Here is a 19,934-nt window from a genome sequence, read left to right on the forward strand (position 1 = left end):
TTCTTGCCATGCATTAAAGCATCATCCCTATGCACATAAATCAGCTTTACAAAATTGAATTAGTTTTTCTACGTAATTATTCATTCCTCTCTGCTATTTGCAAACATGTGTTTTGGTCCTGATATATCTGTGGGTCGTTATTTCGAAAGTCAATTACATGACAATAGAAGAACAACAGGCAGGTAGAAATAAAGGGCTCTGTTGTGGCTGTTGGGAGTTATCTTGCCTGATTCTCTTTTCGGAATCTTCACAGTTGCCAGACTTACGCACCTCAGATGGAAAACAAGAGAGCAGCATCGCATTGGTGTGTCGCCTTATAAATCACACTTCAGGAAGGCAGAGGGTAAGTGATCAGTGGACATGCCCATGTGTGAGTGTTTCCTTTTCCCCCACCCAGTGCATGCTGTTACAATTCTCTATCAATGAATTGTCTTTGAATCTTCTGCAATCTTGTATATCCTCCCCCCAAATGATGAAATCTCTAAACTATTACTTTCTCATTCTGAAAATGCCATTAACCTCTAAGGGGAAAATCTACTTTTCATGCAGGGCAGTGCGACAAGCAAAGTTACTGTGGTGTGTTGTGTGGAAGGGAGAGAGTTGGACAATGTCACATCTCGAAGATAGTGCACTGCTACTATTTTCCCAAGTACTTGTTCTCCTTAAGGTTGCCTAGCAACATGCAGAAACGTTTGTACTGGGAAGGTTTTGTACCGAAATGATAACCCTCCAGTACAAAAAACACTTTGCTTTGACTTACTTTTAAACTTTGCCACTTTGTACATGTTCTTCATACACATGCAATGAGCGAACAGTTTGGAGAAAACATTATTTCTCCTACTTTGTGCCTTTCTCATGGAGGCGGATTTTTTTAGTGTAAACCCCTGTCTACCTCCGTTAGTAGATGGGGCTCTGTGTTAAATTCCTTGGGTAATTACATGGGAACACCCCTGTACCACCCATAGAACACCCCTTAATGCAAAGTAATGCAAAGTAACACAAACAGCTACTTTGCGTTATTCTTAGTCAACCTTCCTCACAAATAAACGTTTGCACTGAAAATTGAAAACGTTATCAAGACTTTGCACCAGTGCTCATCTCTTTTTGTGACTTTGCACCAACACAAAGCCTTAATAAATCTGACCCTACATTCTTATTTTATCCAACTCAGACCGATGTTGTCTCCATCCAGCTAGCCCTAGATAACCACTTAATTCTGACACCATGATTCTTGACAAACTTTTATGTTTATTTGTTTAGTTAAGCACTCACTTCATGTCAACTGTTTCTAGGCTTCCGCAAGACACATGTTGTATAGGGATGACTGTTATTGCATGACATTCCAATTGTTTTTAATTGTATTCATAAGTGGTTGTGCAAGCAATAATTTGATCAAGGTTAGTTTTGATTCCTGAAGGTCAGGTTACTAGTAGTATTATTAGTGTGTGGGCGGAGGATATTGTATAATGGAAAGCCAGTGACTCTGAAGTGTTTTCTACAATTGGCTCCAGTAACCACTAAACGGTTGATTGCTTTGAATCTTAGATGGTAAGCTGTTAGTGCATGATTTTAATCTGTAGGTATAAGGGTGTTGAACCTTAAAGGCAGTTGAAGGTTAGGCAAAGTGAGACTATTTTATTGAGGCGGGATTGGTCTATGCTTTTGTATGTGGAAAAAGTGTACTTTGGTTTGTCAGGGGGAGTGATGTACAGGAAATAGCCTTAGTCACATTTACTGATGTTTCTACCTCCAGAGGTGGTATTTTTTGGGATGAGGAGCAAGATTTTTTTGAGGAGCTATATTTAGTAGAAAGTGGTATTGACCACTGCTTCTGTCAGTTGAGACTGGGGTTTGTGGCTATATAAAGACTATGACTCTGACGTTGGTTTTTATGAAACAATGTCTCCAAAGAAGGTTGGGAATCAGAGTGCCAGTATTTTGTAAGGGAGATGTGGTGTCTCAGCACCAGGATTTCTGTTTTGGAGCCAGGGAGTGTCAGGCTGGTCAGAGTCATCCACATCTGTATTGCTTTGAGGTCTTCTGTCACATTGTTGAGTTGCTTCCTGTGACCTGCAAGTAAATCTACATGTCATTATCTTAGGAGTGGTAGGTAAGGCTGTGTTTTTTAGGTCAGTATGATGGATGATGCAGTACTCTTCATGATACCTCGCAGGGTGGGAGATTTCAAACAACTGGAGCGGAGTGGTAATGGAAAAATGAATTCCTTATTCACTTTAAATATTGTCAGCTTTTGCCGTCATATTTTGTTGCAGAGGGTGTTGCATTAACGAGCCCCCTATTACTAAATGAGTCTTCATTTTCCTTGTTAGTGTGATTGTATATGAATTATGTAAGATAATATCGCTCTTGCATCAGAATGATCATTCTGAAGGTGAAAAATCAATGGAAAGAGTTGTAAACACTAAACACCGAAGGAAAACATGCAATTGTTTCTGTGTGGAGCTTTCATTGCCTGTAAGGAAGAATACCATTCTACTGTGGTTCATTAGTGCCTAGGGTGGTATACGTTTCAGTGTGAGCATGTAATTGGTTGGTGACAGCTTGTCCCGCAATGGTATCTTCCATCCCTTTAATTTCCAACTACTGTCCTACCCACAAGGCTAGGTCCATGCTGGGTTGGCGTGCTGAGCAAAATAACGATCGATTTAACATAGATCTTTGTGACTGGGGGTGTATGTTTGCATTGTTCAGCATTCCGTCCATCATTTGTTCCTTTTGCCTACCCAATTAAGCAGTCATAGGAATGCTTATGTGCTAGAAAATCAACTGGCATTGTACAGGTTTACTTCACTACATACAGTCTAAAGTGGGTTCTGGAAACAACATGGCAACAGAGAGTTTACGGGAGCTTACAATTCATCTGCAGCTTATGCAGAGCAAACCGAGGAGACTAGAAAAAAGAGAAAGTGATGTTTGGGGTGGGCAATATGCTTATTGACAGGGGCACAATACTTTGACTGAGTGTTTCCCTCATTCTCTTTTTTGTGTCTTTACAGCACTCACTGTGGCATGGCACATCAGGAATGTTTCAGAGGAGCAGCCCTATACTTCTAAACCAGATCTGTTACGTTTCTGAGAGAGAACGGGTAAGCAACAGGGAATATCAATGGAGAGGTGTGAGCCATTTAAGCAACAGGGCATATCAATGTAGGGTTGGGAGCCATTTAAGCAACAGGGAATATCAATGGAGCGGTGTGAGCCATTTAAGAAACAGGGAATATCAATGAAGGGGTGTGAGCCATTTAAGCAAAAGGGAATATCAATGGACGGGTGTGAGCCATATGGTTGAGTATTTATTTGACCCCCACATGCATGGTTTGTTGTTGTCCTTCAAAATGGGTGTCCGATACCCATCCGCATCTTATACTGCCTGCCCCTCCCCCTACAGAACTGATGTGTCTAATCTCTAAACTAAAATGGCTCCATGACAATCCTGTTACCCCCAATGACATCTCCTCCATCCTTCCAAGGCCAGTGTATTTAGCTCATCTTTACATCAGTTCTCGCCTTCCAGTGCCCACTTCTTCCCCATAATCCCACATGATAGACAGATTTATTGACTTTGCAGGTTATGTTGAGGTTTGTGTCCATATTACAGATGGATGGTGAAACCTTATTTTACATATGTATTGTTTATACATCATTTAAAAAGCACCAGAGAAAGTTCAACTAATCTTAATCCATAATTGCCTTTTTGGAAAAAAAAAACTATTTTTACACTATCTGTGATACTACTGTAATAAACTATGGAACAAAATGGCTTTGTCTCAAACACACTGCGATAATTTCCATTAAAAAAGTTGTGAGAACATATGATCTTTACAAAGAGAAAAATTGTGTGGAATCAGTTTTCACTAGTGCAAATTTCTGTGGCATGGCACTGAGTCTTTAGCACTTTCTGAGATTAGAAAAGTAAGCTGCTGAATCGTGAGATCGGGTATCTCCGCCCATCCCAAACCTTTCAGGCCCTTCACACCCGCCATTTCCTTGTAACTCCGAAGAATCCTTGTTTCAGGCTTGACTAGCTACTCCAGTACAGGGTTTAGGGCCCGATGTAGGTAAATCTAATTTACCACTTCTAAAATACCGAATCATACCAAATCGGTATTTAAGAAGTGGTAAAATAGAGGGGGGGAAATGTAGGTAATTCTGAATCGGTAAATACCGAATCTGTAAGATTCGGTATTTACCGATTCTGTAAATACCGAATCGGTATCCCCCATTGATTCCTATGGGCCTTGAAGCCCATAGGAATCAATGTGGAATACCGAATCGGTATTTACCGATTCGGTAATTACCTATTCTTGCAAGGGTGCAGGGGGTGTCACTTTGACAACCTCTGGCACCCCAATTACAGGCATGTGTGCCATGTGGCACACAGACATGCCCTAAGGGCATGTCTGTGTGTCACATGGCACAGGTGTGCATGCACAGATGTGCATGCACACCTGGATTCGGTATTTCACCACCCAATTGGATTGGGTGGTAAAATACCGACTCCTAAAGGCCTGTGGGACTCAGAAGAGTCCCACCTACACCTGGAAGGTACCGAATCGGTAAAAATACCGATTCGGTATTTTACAGATTCTGTAAATTTACAGATTCGGTAAATTTACAGAATCTGTAAAATCTGGCCCCCTACATCTCAAGATGCCAAATACCGGTCGGAAACCGCCGAATTCGGCCGTTTCCGACCGGTATTTGCCACCTACATCGGGCCCCTAGTCTTTGACTTCTGGGAAGCGTATTTCTGGTTTTATGTGGATAAACAAGAACTACAAATCCCAGAGTGGAAAGTCGAAACCCACACCATTGCAGTTAGTTATGCATGGATCTGGGAAACTTGTCAAGGAGCTCAGAAACCTGGGGAGCTCAGCTATGCAGGGTCTACACTGTAATAGCATAAAGTTTGGTCCTGAGTTATTGTGCAACTGAGCACTTCATAACAATCATAAGAATTCAGGACAAATGTTAACGCTTATCCTGTTTTTTACTTGTACAGGAGGTGTACTGAAAGCCACATTAGTTATAATACCTGTATGTATTGAAACGTAGATAATGTAATTGTTCAATGCAGTTTAAGAATCACTATTGCTGTTTGGTCATGATTAGCTTATGTTTAGGGTTCAAGTTACCTATAAATGTAAAAATGTTTTCCATTTTTCTTTAACTCCCAACTGAAATGTATATTTATATATGTGTATCTCTTTCTTTTCCAGGCAACACAGCCTTTTCTCCCAAAACTAGTCAACTTCTTGAAAAATCATGCTACACAGATAACTAACACTATTGCCAATATTCTTTTTGGATAATAAAAATAAGACTGCCAAGTGCATATTGTAAAATAAGAAAGAATGTCAAGGACCTTATTGAAAAATAAAATAGTTTGTTGCTGTCTACATGTGATTTGTGCAGCAGATTCAATTTGGTGTATGACTTCATCTTGTGTCTTGTTGCCCACCCTAGCTGTGCACTGTACATACACTTACTGAAAAAGTATTTGAATAACAGAGGAAGTTGATGAAAATTGTTAATGCTTTTGAAGAACACTTTTGGTTAAACTATTGTTCCTGATATTTGCCAGATCCAGTAAGTGGAATGACAGCCAAAAGGCTGGGCATAGTTCCTTCTAAAATGAGATAGATTGTGTACAGAGCGATACAAAAGGGGATGATGGACGGAGCGTTTGAGCAAATCAAACACTCACCCCCAGTCAACTGATCTGGGTTTAATCCATCACCATTCTTTAGCCCACTCAGCCACCCCATTTCAGACATGGCTATATGCAAATCAGTCTGACCCTGTGCCTCATGGGAACAGTCCAGCCCGAACTGCCAAGCCATGTCTAGATTGTGTACAAACTGTGCTAGAACAACAGAAGGTGGCTATCATTTGTTTGTGTGGCTATGTGCAGTGCACGGCTACTTCAAGTGTAGTACTCTTGCCTGAACTATGCTAACAAAATACCTCCACCAGGTGTTTTATCTATTTCAGGCATGTCAGACTTTTTTGTGCGGCCTGATTAACGCGTTCCATGCGTCGGACGGCTCCCGGCTGTCACGTTGGGTGTGTGCGTCAGACGGCTGGGGGGCGTCCAATTACTGCACGCGTACAATTCGCCTGCACAGTGGGGAAATTTGCACCGCTGCGAACGGGTTAAGCAAAACGAAGAGGAGCCTTTAGGACTAAGATTAACATGTTTTAAAAGTTTTACAAATCTGTACTACATAGATAGAACAAACCCCGGGATTGAAAGTTAATTGGGAGAAATTATTGATATTTCACTCACAACATCCACCACGCCTACACAAACAGAATTCCCTTAAGTGTGGACCAATGAACCTAAGGTTTCAGATACATACATACCCTGACGTGGTAATAAGAGAGAATTATGGGAAAGCAGTGCAGCTTTTGACAGAGGTGATAGAGAGCTGGATACGATTACCCCTCTCATTGATGGGCCGAATAGCTCTCATGAAAATTATTTTCTTGTTTGTCAATATACAGATACTATTATCAAAAAACGTGTTTTGCACTTTGCACACACTTATGACTCACTTGGCCTGGGCTGGTAAATTGGTGTGCCTGGGATGGGGAACATTAACCCTCCCCTTATATGATGGGTGGGCTGGATGCACCAGACCTTGAAATATACTATAGGGCATCGCAGATCATACATGCATATTATTGGATTCACGGGCCACCAGTTCTCCCACACTTGTACTGGGAGAGGGAAGCAGCTGACCCGTTATCGCTCCCATGCTACCTGCTAAGCATAGCACAGCGTATCTTCAGCACAATTGACCCTATAGGCTACGTGTTACCTACTTAAGAAACGGCATATGAAAGGTGGATTCCGCTATTGTATTCGCCAAAGCTACCAATAGAGTGGTGCACATGGTTTCCCTTAAGTGCAGATGGGGCAATATTGTGGACACTGCAAAGGGTAAAAATACACAACATGGGACACTTCTTCAAAGATGGAATCCTGATAACCTCGGAAGTGGTCCAGGACTCGATACCTGAGGCAACTCTGATCACCAGATATAATTGCCATAGAGCATGTCAGTCACTGCAGGCGCTGTTGGGGTCAGACAGAGCAGAACTGCCTGAAAAAAAATCCTGACATATTTGCTCCTGGCAACCTCCGCGGGATTTCAACACTATATAAACTTATGCGACATAGTGATGATCCACCAAATAGAAAGGCACGGCTTCTGTTGTTCTAGCACAGTTTGTACACAATCAATGGGCATGCTGGTGCTCAATCACTAAGAGCATATCGCAAAATGGCAGACATCACCTGGTGCACTTTAAATATATCAAAAGAGATACAGCCTGAGAGGTGAAGAGAAATGTGTAAGGTGTGTTGCTGAGAATGCTGGGTTTGGCCATCTTGCTTGGTCCTGTCCTGAGATACAAGCATTCTGGTTAAAAATGGCAAATAAGCTCCAGGGGATGGTGAGGCAACCAGTTCCAGACTCTCCAATGCTAGCCTTACTGGGTCTAGACTGCGACGTACCAAAACAATATAGAAGGTTAGTGGCAACAGGTCTGCTGCTGGCAAACAGACGAATTGCAATGCACTGGATGAGAGGCCCGGTGCTGACGATCCCGGAATGGTACGCCGATATGACCTATTGTAATACCAATGCAGACATTTTTAACGCCTTGATGCCGATTCGTAGCAGACCACGTGACATATGGGTACCATTTAAGACTTACCTACACAGTAGAGCAGAACCCCAGAACAATACGAATGCCCAGCAATCAGAAGAATAGGAATGGAATAGTGGAGGCGAGGATAATAGATAAGGTAATTGGGGGGGGCATGCATGCTGCGATAGCAAGGCCACAGCAGTACTAAGGCCGGAAGTTTTATCCCATTAAACAGATTGTTTAAGAGACCCAGGCATGCACTGATAATGTACAATACCTGATATAGTTACGAGATGTATATGTGAAGATTGGAGTTGCAACCCTAACAATGATTTTTCATAGATGCCTGTTTATGTCCCCATGGAGAAATGTGCTACCCCTATGCCACATGTAAATACATGCTTTATATTTATACTGTAAATGGTGTCAACAGCAACAAACTGTACGTTATTTGAAAATGATAAATATTCTTAAAAACATAGATAGATCTAACTCAGCACAGCCAGCATCTGGCACCACTTAGCTGTATTAACCGTATTTCCTGCCTCGTAATTAATAAACAAAGCTAATACATCTCGTATTTATAAGGTAATTATTCAGCAACTTGCTTTGCAACTGCTGGTTTGTAAAGAATAGTTTCAAAAAGTAAAAGAAATGTTATGTTATGTTATGGATATTTGAAGAGCGCATGGCTACCCTAAGGTGTCCGAGCACTAGCCGAGAGAGAGGCAGGTCACAGCAGCTTAGTAGGAGGGGTTTTAAAAAAAAAACAAGTTTTCAGAAGTTTATGGAAGGGAAGGAGATTTGGTTCCGATTGTAGGTGGGGAGAAAGTGTGTTCCAGAGCTTGGCGGACGTAAAACAGAAGGAACGACTACTACTCCTCATCCTGTTGATTTTTGGGACCGCAGCTAGGTAGGGACCGGATGAACGAAGGGGGTCTATTAGGGTGGTATGGGAGACAATGGCTTGGAGGATGGGGGCCTTTCTTCTAGAAAGATTTGTGGGCGATACATAAAGACTTGAATTTTATTCTGTCCGCAACCAGGAGCCAGTGCAGGGTTTTCAGAGCAGGCCTTGAGGTTTGGCTGTTGGGAGTCACAAAAAGCATCTGTGCTGCACAATTCTGGATGGCTTGCAGTTTATTTGTGGTAGCCCTAGGAGCTCCTAAATACAGAGCATTTTCATAGTTGAGGCGAGAGAGGATTAAAGCCTGGACCATGAGTCTTCTTGCTGAAAAAGGGAGGAGCGGAAGGACTTTACCGAGCATCTGCAGGATGCCAAAGCAAGATGCTGCCATTTTAGTTGCCTGATGATCAAAAATGATCCAGCTACATGCCTAGACTTTTGATCTGATTTTTGGGTGTGGGTGGAGGGCCGAGAGAGCTTGGCCAAGCTAGGCCGATGCCAGAGATGGGTTAGTTGCCCAGCATCATAAGCTCTGTTTTATCTCCATTTAGTTAAAGGAAGAAGAGTGCCATCCATTTGGCGACTCTCTCCAGGCAGGGGCTTAGACTAGACAAGGTGGGTCCTGGGTAGTTTAGGGCCACCACTAACTTGGTGTCAACGTCTATCCCGAAGGGGAGGACAATCTGTGCCAGTGGGCTAATGTAGACCTTGAACAACATCGGGCTAAGGGATGAGCCCTAAGGGACGCCTCAGCCAAGTGGGGTTTGATCTGACGAGTGATCCCCTTCAAATACTTGAAAGCTCCTGTCCTTGAGGAAGGACTGTAGCCAGGTGATGGCACTACCTGATAGACCAACATTCTTCAATCTGTGGATCAGGATGTCGTAGTTAACAGTGTTGAAGGCGACACTGAGGTCCAAGAGGATGATGGGCGTCGATTCTCCTTTGCTAGGATCATTTTGGCCTTTTCAACCACTGGGAGTAAGGCAGTTTCAGTCCTGTGTTGGGGGCGAAATCCAGTTTGGCAAGAAAAGCAGAGATAACGTGTTTTTCTAGCATTTTGCTGATCCCGGGGAGAAGAGAAATAGTGCAATCATTTTCCAAGTGTATCAGGGTCAAGACGGGTTTCTTTAATAGTGCCCTAACCATGGCATGTTTCCAGGGTGGGATACTAATTTGTTGAAATGGAGGAGTTTATCAGCTTCAACAACACTTGGACAATTGTATCCCCAGCTTTACTAAAAGATTGTGAGGTGCTGGGTCATTGTGAGAGCCAGATTTTACTGAGGCACATGTATTTACTAGGGTGTCCATGTCTATAAGGGGAATTTCCCTGAGAGAGTGCTCACCGGATATTGAGTGCTCCGTAAGCTGATGATTGTTGGATGGGCCGGGGGGGAGAAGGAACTGTAGATACCCTTGATCTTATTAGAGAAGTACTCTGCAAGCTTGTCACAGCGTGCATTTGAGCTGTCTAGTGGAATATCCCTGACTGTTAGTTTTAGAAGGTGCTTGCGATCTTAAAAATTTCACGTGGGGCGTTTGAGGTGGAGTTGATTCTTTCCTCATAGTATAGTGCTTGTGCCTCCTTAACTTTGGATTGGTAAATTTGAATAGAGTGCATGTAGATCTGTTTGCTTGTTGTATCGTAATTTCTTCTCCATTTCCTAGAGTTTTTTGCAGATTTGTTTATACTCATGCAGTGTAGAGGAGTACCGTGCAGAGGGGTAGTTCCTGTTTTTTTTTTATGGATAGGTTTCTTAGGTATAACTAGGTCAAGGGAGGAGTTGATCCATTGGTTAAATTGGTCATTCGCGACCGTGGGGCAGGGATCTAGAGTAGGTATGTAATTTATCAGAGCTGAATTCCAGGAGTCCAACGGGATGTTGGAACAGGAACGTTTCCCGCTACTGGTCATGTCAGTATTAGGGGGGGGGTTGATATATCCCAAGAGAAAGGGACCAGGAAGTGGTCGGACCATTGTACGGGGACTGGGTCTGCAACTGAAAGTTCATTGCAGTTGGAGAAAATGGGATCTAGAAGATGCCCTTTTTCATGGGTGAGGATTGTAACATTTTGCTTTATCCAGAGAGCCAAAAGATTTTGGATTAGTTCAGTCGCTACTGGGTCTGAGGGGTCAACAAAATGCAAACTGAGATCCCCTAGTATAGTAAAGTTAGAAGGGGAGCTTGCCAGGTTAGCACCAGCTTCTGGCAGGATTCTAAACAGTTGTCCATGGGGATCGGGGGGGGGGTGGCGGTATATAAGGATACCTGAGAAGGTATGAGTTGAAGAAAGTGAGATGGAGAAGGAGTAGTTCTCACAGTCAGGAAGGATATTGGGGATAATGCTGCATTTATAACCTTCTTTTAGAATAATGGCAATGCCTCCTCCCCTCCCCTGTTCCTGATCTTTCCTCTGGATATGATAAACCGGTAGGAGACATTGGACTAGATCGGATGTATGACGTTACAACGCATACTTTTACAACGCCTACCTTTACAACGCGGTTTTTACAACGCATACCATTACAACGCATAGCGCTTTGGGGTGCTGGATAGTGAATAGTTTAATTTACTATTCCAACTCCAGTCCCCGTGGATAGTAGGGAAGGTTATTGGATAGTAAATTAACCTATTCCCTATCCTAGAGAGCCCCTAGAGCAATGCGTTGTAATAGTTTGCGTTGTAAAAGTTGCGTGGTAATGGTAGTTCGTTGTAAAAGTTTCGTTGTAAAGGTTGTATACCGACTAGATCAGGTTCTGACTCAGTGTTGAGCCAGGTTTCCGTAAGAAATAGCGCTTCAGGAAATTTCTCTTGGAGCAAGATAGAGATTTGCTTGGTATGTTTGGATAAGGATCTGCAATTAAGAGACATCATTTTGTAGACTAAGGAGGAGGCAGGGACCCGGCGGGGTTTAGGTGGAGCAGATAAAGAATAAGAACATTGAGGACAAGTCAATATGTCCATAAGTGAACGAATGGCGTGAAGGCAAATCTTACTGGGAGACTTCCTCAATCTCATAAGTAACTCTGAGGAGTATATGTGGCAGTGAGGACTGAAACCAGCAGGGGGGGGTGGCCCCTGGCCCCAGCTGGATGCGGACAGGTGTAGACGGGCCTGCCTTTCGCGCGCCTTCTGAGCACACGCTGTGCACGTCCGCTGCGCGTCAGCGCCATTGGCTAAGTTTATGCCAAGAAGCCCTTATGGGAGTTGGAGGAAGAGTAGAGCATCTCACCTCCAAAATGGCCGCCTTGTAGTGGCCCAAGGAAAGTGGGAGAAACCCACTTCCTGGAAAGAAAGGGAGAACAACTCCCTCCACTCCAACAGCAGCCTAGCTGCTGCGGTGGATCGGAGAGTGGAGCAACAGGGGACCGATGAAAGAGGTGAGCAGGTTAAAGTGCATGCGGCAGAGAAACAAACAGATACTATTTAAACAAAGCTAAAAGTTACCCCCAGTAATTGTTAGAAAGACAAGGTAAAAACAGGATAAAATAAGTTTTGAGCACGTTTAAACTGGAGCAAATGACACCAGCATCACTCTGGGCACCACCTTCTCTGAGCTTATTCTGACAGTGGGAGAGCGAGAGAGGGTTGGTGGGTTGTTTGAGATATACGCTTTGAATGGTAATGGAATGCTGTTGCAATCAGATGTCTCTCTGTTTTGTTTCCTTGATTGTGTGTGCCATACTGCAAACTCTAGTGTTGCTTTAATCTTACCTCTGAACGATGAGGGTTGCATTAATATACGTACCCATTGTACTGTGCATTTTGGTTTCCTTGTAATCAAAATAAAAAGAATTTAAACAAAAGAAAAGAAAACATAAAACATTGGAGGAAAATCTCATTCTTATCTTAAGGTATCTCAGAACTGAATTAATTATTTAAAATCTGTATAAATGTCATGGTTTATTTTTAGAATTCCACACAGAAAAATCAACACAATTCAAAAGCTTATTGCATGTGACCAGCTTCAAGGAAAAGTTAAACCAATCAATCAATCAATCAATCAATCAGGGCTTTGTATAGCATGGCTATTCTCCCATGAGGGTCTCAAGGCACTGGGGTAGTGGGGCTGCTGGTCGGATAGGTGGAGGATCATTCGAAGAGCCAGGTCTTCAGGGTTTTCTGGAATTGGGTCAGCGACGCAGATTTCCTGAGGTGGAGGGGCAGGATGTTCCAGGTCTTAGCAGTGAGGTAGAAGGACAACCTTCCTCTGGTTCTGGTGTTGTGGATCCTGGGGACAGAGGCATGGGCGAGTTGGGAGGATCTGATTTGTCTGGCAGGTATGTGGAATGTGAGGCTGTAGTTCAGGTATGCTGGTCTTTCGTCGTGTAGAGCTTTGTAGGTGTGAGTGAGGAGCTTTAAAGTGGTTCTCTTGTTGACTGGGAGCCAGTGCAGTTGTCAGAGGTGTTGCATGATTTAGCTGTGGTGGGGGATATCGATTACCAGTCTGGCTGTGGCGTTTTGGACGTTCTGCAGTGTCTTGAGTGGTTCCTGGGCGACGCCTGCGTAGAGTTCGTTTCCATATTCGAGTCTGCTGGTGATGAGTGCGTGGAGGACTATCTTTCTGGATTCTGTGGGGATCCATCTGAATGTCTTTGGTGTAGAAGCAGGCTGAGGAGACTGCGTTGATTTGGCGGTTCATGGTGAGCGATGAGTCCAGTATGATGCTGAGGTTGCATGCATGGTCCGTCAGGTGGGGGGAATTCCCAGAGTGGGTGGCCACCAGGAGTCATCCCTAGCTGAGGGGGTGGTTCCCAGGATGAGTACTTTGCCTTGGCCGAGTTGAGATTGAGGCAGCTAGCTTTCATCCAGGTAGCAGCTGCTTTCATTCCACGGTAGAAGTTTGTTTTGGCCGTTGTGGGTTTGTTGGTGAGGGAGAGGATCAGCTGGGAGTCATTGACGTATGAGACGATGTTGAGTCCGTGGCTTCTGACGATGGCTTCAGGAGGACCATGTAGATGTTGAAGAGGGTGGGGCTCAGGGACAAACCCTGGGGCATCCAAAGCTGAACTCAGTTGGTTCTGAGAGGAACGGTTGTAGTCTGACTCACTGAGTCCAGCCGGTGAGGAAGGAGTGGATCCAGTCCAGAGCCTTGTCGCGGATGTCGGCGCTGTGGAGTCTCGTGATTAGGGTGCGGAGGGAGAAGGTGTTGAAGACAGCCAAGAGATCTAGTAGGATGAGGGCTGAGTTCTCGCCCCGGTCAAGGAGGGAGCAGATGTCATCATTGGCGGCGAGGAGTGCAGTCTCCTTGCCTTGATTGCTTCAGAAGCCAGATTGGGAGGTGTCCAGGACGTGACTCACTTCGATGAACGCGACAGTACGGCATTGATGGCCTTCTCGATGACCTTTGCTGGGAAGGGGACGAGGGTGATGGGTCTGAAGTTCTTGAAGTCTGTCGGATCAGAGGACGGCTTCTTCAGCAGGGGGTTGATCTCGGCGTGTTTTCAGTCATCAGGGAAGGTGGTGGTTTTGCTGGAACAGTTGATGGTGCTGCAAAGCTTGGGGGAGATGGCGGCGGCTGCTCTGTGAAAGATGTGGTAGGGGCAAGGATCCATCAGGGCTCCTGAGTCGATGCTCTTCATGGTCTTGAGTGTGTCCTCTGTTGTGAGGGGGGTCCCGCACGGTCTGTTGGGGTGCGGCTTGGTTGTATGCAATGGTGGTGGGCGTAGTGCCTGGGTCTAGGGTGTTGAAGCTGTCGTAGATCTTCCTAATATTGTACTGGAAGAAGGTGCCAGTTTGTTGCAGAGGTCTTGGGATGAGAGAACGTCTGTGGTTTCACTTGTGGGCCTCGTGAACTCCTCAACGATGCCGAAGAGTTCTTTGCTGTTATGTGCATTGGTAATGGGCCTGTCTTGGAGGGACCGTTTTCATTGTGGTTTTCAGGAGGCGATGGTGTGTGTTGATGGAGGGTTTGAAGGTTGCATGATTTCTGGGGTTTTGTTGTTCCTCCAACTCTTCTCAAGTCGTCTGCTAGTGCGTCTGAACTCGTGGAGGGTGGGTGTGAACCAGCTGGCCTTCCTGAAGTGTTGCTTACCTGGTCTTTTCTTGAGGGATGCCAGGGTGTCAGTGGTGGAGGTTGCGTGCTGCTGTGTTGGCATCCGTTGGTGGAATAGTTGTGCTGAGGGAGTTGATTAGAAGTTCTTTGGTGGCCTTGATACAACTGTGGCAGAGGGGTGATCATGATTGTGGTGTGTGGTTGGAATGGTGAAGGCGAGATGCACGCAGTGATGTTCAGTCCTGGAGAGTTTGGTTGTGTGGCTGTAGCTGATACTCTCACAGGTGGAGAAGACGGGGTCGAGGTGTGTCCAGCTGTGTGGGTCGGTGCAGTGACTAGCTGCTTAAGTCAAATATTGTGGAGGTTCTCTATTAGGGAGGCGGTGGTCTGGTCACTGGGGTTGTCCATGTGGAAGTTGAGGTCTCCGAGTAGGATGTAGTCTGTGTATGCGAGAGCCTGGGGTGCTGATGAGGTCTACGAAAGCGTTGGTGAAGCGGGGTCAGGGGGCCTGTAGACAAGGGTGCAGTGGAGGGCAGTGTTGTGGTTGGTCTGGATCTGGAAGTGGAGGTGTTCCATGGTCGATGTTGTGTTGTTGGAGTGCGTGGTCCTTGTGGGTGATGTTGTAGCCTTTGGAGATGGCAATGGCGATGTCTGGTCGGGAGCAGGGGTTGGTCCAGATTTCCGTGAAGAAAGTGATATCAGGAGAGGTGGCATTAAGGAGGTCCCAAATTTTTGTGGTGTATTTATGGAGGGACTGCACGTTGAGAGGAATGTAGTTGAGCCGGACGGTGCGCTGTTGGTTGTCTGGGTGGCGAAAGGCGCTGGCATGTTGGCATTGCTGAAGGTGTGGTTTCAGTTCCAACAGGAGAAGGGTCCAAGGGTCTTCTTCGGTGATGTTATATGGTGAGTGGAGTGGCGTCCCGGGTTGAGGTCGAGGGCCCTGGCTTCGTAGCAGTGGAATGCCAGAGAAGCAGGTTCCATGTAGCTGGGCGCGTTCCAGGCCCAGATGGGCCTAGAATGGCTTGCCTTTGGCACGCCAAAGCAGCAAGCCTGCTGCACAGCTGCGCAGCAGCAGCCATTAAGTAGTGCTACTGGGCGGGCTGGACAGCTGGGAGGCAGGAAGGAACACTAGAGGGAGGCTGGGCCACGGGGGATCGCAGCAACAGGGGACTGGAAGAAGGAGCATAAAAGGAAAAGCCAAAAGGCAGAGGCAGAAAACCAAAAAGAGAAAAGCAGAAAGAGGGACAGAAACAGCAGCAAAAGAGACAGAAGGGCGGTCAAGCAGCAGAGCAGTGATGCTCTACCTCTGGACCACCAGAGATGAGGGGCAGTCAGGAGCCTGTGGGTAGAGGAAGGCCTTGAACTCCTGGCCTCTGGGTCAGTAGCAGCAATAGATGGGGACAGCAGAAGCTGCTACCAGACGGCTTTGCGCTGTGGAAGGAGCAAGTCCACTAAAGGATAGTTGCAGGTAATTAATCGAAAATAACAGCTGTTTGGGGAAGTGTCAGTATTTAAAACAAAATGCTTGCCATTAATGACTAGGAAATGGAACAAATGCTTCAGCCATTTTATGATGTGCAACAATCTGAAAAACATACATAATGGCCTCCGGCAGAAGACTATAGTCACTTGTCTGTCTAAAACATTGCTGAATGGGTGCAGCTGTCTCACCCTCCACATAGCCATAATTCTGCATGGGTGTGCTATGGCCCTTGATGCAACATTTGAAAGGTGAGAGATAAAAGAAAACCAGTATCGTAATGTCTGCCCTTTAACCAAATCTGGCAAAAATATATCTGTTTCTGTGCTTTTTCAAACGAGGAGAGTGGTGGAAAGCAACATGGGGAGTCCCAAGGAGCAGGGATGTGAGGGGGAGACGGCACGTGGGGAGAGAAGAAGAAAATATGTAATTATATGAGTGTCAGGAGCTTTTGATTTTTTTGCTTGTGCCTCCAATTGCACTTCTTCATCCAATTATATATGCACGTTTCTCGTGATAAATGCATATTTCAATAGGCACCATTTATACAAGTTGTGTTCTAGATGGTGACAGTACGCTAATTATTCACATATGATGTGAGTTATAATGCAGAAAGTTTCAGTGTGTGTTAAGCAGAATTTGTTTGCCACTTCGATTTTAAATCACTGTTCATGGTGTCTGACTTATCATGACAGCAAGAAAAGTGGATCTAAGTCTAATGAAAAAGCATCTTTCCTGAGTGACACATAAAGACTTTTCTGGGTGCTTTGAGCAGACGACACTGTATAATGTAGATATCTTGAGCTGATGGGAAAATGCTGATATTGGGAGACTTATCTCTATTTTCACAGTACGGAACAACCAAAACTCAGACAAGTTCCATTCTGGTTGCACCGTAGCAGACGTGTTGAAATTAAAACAACTTTATCAGGCAGGGGTATGCAAAGAAGGCCCTTTGAAACTCCTCTTCGCACTTTGGTGCCAACAAGATTTAACCAGAAACTAAAAGGGAAAACAGTTTACCATAGGATAGTTCGGTCAAGCAATTTAATGAACATCATCTGATTTGTGGGCATTCTCTTTTATCTACAGTATTAATTTGTATAACCATTACGTTTATCTTTATAATAGTATATTTTCTTAAAATCTACACAGGTTTAGGGCATTCATTTTAGTAAATCTTTTTATTATGAATACTTAATATATATATCCGACCCTTAGCACATGATGACGACCTGCCTTCTATTTCAATGCTGGGGGGACTTTGCCGTGTGTAGCGCTATACAACATTCCGATAACGGGAAACATCATTTACCACGAAGGCATTACCACTACTAACATTTACCACGTGACACTTACCACGCAGGGTGCCTTCCACGCAGGGTGCCTTCCACGACGTCTTTACCACGGGCTGGGGGGGAGATGTGGTATTCCTTCGAGTCGTTCTGCGTGGGCTTGGGGGGCAGAGGGGGGCTGGGGGGGGTCTCCCCCCCCAAAAATAACAAGCGGGGGGCAGAGGGGGGCTGGGGGGGGTCTCCCCCCCAAAAAATAACAAGCAGTTTACTTTAAAAAAAAAAACGAACATAATTTTAAAAGAAAAAGGAAAGAGCCTCCCCCAAAGACGTGCCGTGTACGTCAAAAAAATAGTCCTTTTTTTATTTTGGTATACGTGTTTTGACGCTTGTTTCAATGGAGGATGGAAGTAAGGGCTCGTAGAGAAAGACGTGCAGGTAAGACGTTTCTAGGCGTAGTAAAATCCTACGTTGTAAATACCAGCGTGGTAAAGCCACTTGCGATGTAAAATTCTCTTGGTAAAGCCATGCGTGGTAATTGAAATCGTGGTATAATCATATATTCCCGATAACACCAGAGGCCACACTATATATATTCGTACCAACGTCTGCTCTCACAATTTAGAACAGACTCCAGCACGCGCGGGGTCGCTTCTTGTAAGTGTTTATTTAAGCCCCATACTAACAGGTAATGGTTTCGACCGCAAAGCAGTCTTTCTCAAACCTGAAGTTGCCGCCATTTTTTCACCATTTTATACTAGTGCAAATCTTTAAAGTGACAGTGCATCATTAGCAATAACGTTTTGAAAAAACAATTCAAGTGCCAGTGCTACAATATAACCTTCAAAGCAACTTGTGGAAGAGGTGTGGCGCAGCGGCCAGGGTACCTGGCTCCGGGGTTCGCGGTTCGATCCCCAGTGCCGGCGGCAGGTTAGCCCAGCACCATGTGACTCTGGGCAATAGCTCGCTTAATCTTCCCGAGGGCGCCAAGTGCAGGGGCACTACTTCGGAGGTAGTTGTGCGCTTTACAAATACAGGTGTTTCATTTCATTTCATATGCAAACAAAGTATCTAGACACAAATGTCTACGGTCTGCAAATGAGCGTACCTCCCAACAAATTGCCAGGCAATGAGACAATATTACAATTTAAAACATTGAATGTGTGTAAAAAGACAGGCACCTTCCGACTTCCTGCAGCCCCGAGGGAATTGGCGTACACAACCGGCGGAGCACGCCAATACTCAATCCTTGTATAAACAGCAATCCAGTACGCTCTCAGTAAACATCGCCCAGCCAGATTAAAATCCAAGGGTGTTTATTTAAAAAAAAAAAAACATGTTTCGGCTTGCCAGGAAGCCTTGTTCACGTAAATGAAATAGTGCTAAAAAAATACTGATAAAGCATTCGGCCATTGAATCGTGACAGCGCAATGCATTAACATAAAAATAGGACTGTAAATAAGTCTTTCAACAGCCTAACAGATCTCGTGCACTGTATGGCGGTACCTGTATTAGACCTATGGCACAGCCTTGGTATGCACTTGCGACTTATTTAACTGTATATCATTGTGGTCAGCTGCCAATTTCCCAATGCACTGTACGTATTTTACGTAGTGACTGTCACCTTTTCATTCAAGGCAATAGACATGATGCACTGTATGGTGGTACCAGTATTAGATTCATGGCACTGCCCTGTTATGCACCTGCAACGTTTTTGACTTTGGCAAAAAGGTAGCCCTTGGTTCAGAAAGAGACGTTTGTTTTTTTAAATGGTGTAAATCCGTTCAGTAGTCTTTGAGATATTAAAGGAAAGAAATCTTTATATATCTGGGCGGGACCTAACTACACAAGCACGAGCTTGGCTCTAATTGGCTGGCAACACTTCATACCAGGAAGTGTTGGTAGCCATCTTGGCGCAATGCTTTTTAGGTTTTGCCTAGCGACGCAGGGCACACGCAGCCCGCTTGGCGAATTCTATTGTTGTCAATTTTTCCTCCGAAGGAGGACAGGAGATGTGCACGCGCCAAGACAGCAGATGTGCACGCGCAGGGGGACAGGAGATGTGCACGCGCCCAGACAGCAGATGTGCACGCGCACGGCGTTTCTTCTCTGGCGATCTCAGCTGCTCCTTGTTGGCAGAGTGGTGAGAGCGTGTGATAGGTGAACTGCATAAAAACTCCTTTTACTGAGAGAGCAGTACATTGGTGAGAGCAATGTGTATACACATTTTAGAGACAATGATTAAAATAATATCAGAGTTTAACATGCTATCCACTGCACTACCCTAAACCCTAAAACATTATCCCAGCACAACCCCCTACACTACACAAACACCACTCTGCTACCCTAAACCGTAAAACACTACCCCCAGCACGACCTCTACACTACACAAACATCACTGCCCTACCCTAAACCCTAAAAGACTACCCCCAGTGCGACCCTCTACACTACCCAAACACCACTGCACTACCCTAAACCCTGAAACACTATCCCCAGCATGACGCCCTACACTACACAAACACCACTGCACTACCCTAAACCATAAATCTACCCCGAGCACGACCCCCTACACTAC

The 19,934-nt window shown here is 44.9% G+C and overlaps 1 protein-coding gene across 1 annotated transcript in view; it reads left to right on the plus strand.

The window, feature by feature from the left end:
- Positions 1 to 5,479, plus strand: part of LOC144763503 (uncharacterized) — a 556,338-nt gene extending 550,859 nt beyond the window's left edge. The window contains exons 17-19 of the mRNA XM_078649154.1: positions 254 to 343; positions 3,018 to 3,107; positions 5,241 to 5,479. Of these exons, the coding sequence (XP_078505280.1) occupies positions 254 to 343; positions 3,018 to 3,107; positions 5,241 to 5,333 (273 nt within the window). The 3' untranslated portion in view covers positions 5,334 to 5,479. The remainder of the gene's footprint in view (positions 1 to 253; positions 344 to 3,017; positions 3,108 to 5,240) is intronic.
- Positions 5,480 to 19,934: the final 14,455 nt, after the last annotated feature.

This window comes from Lissotriton helveticus, chromosome 6 (assembly GCF_964261635.1).
Source record: "Lissotriton helveticus chromosome 6, aLisHel1.1, whole genome shotgun sequence".
NCBI classification, from domain to species: Eukaryota; Metazoa; Chordata; class Amphibia; order Caudata; family Salamandridae; genus Lissotriton; species Lissotriton helveticus.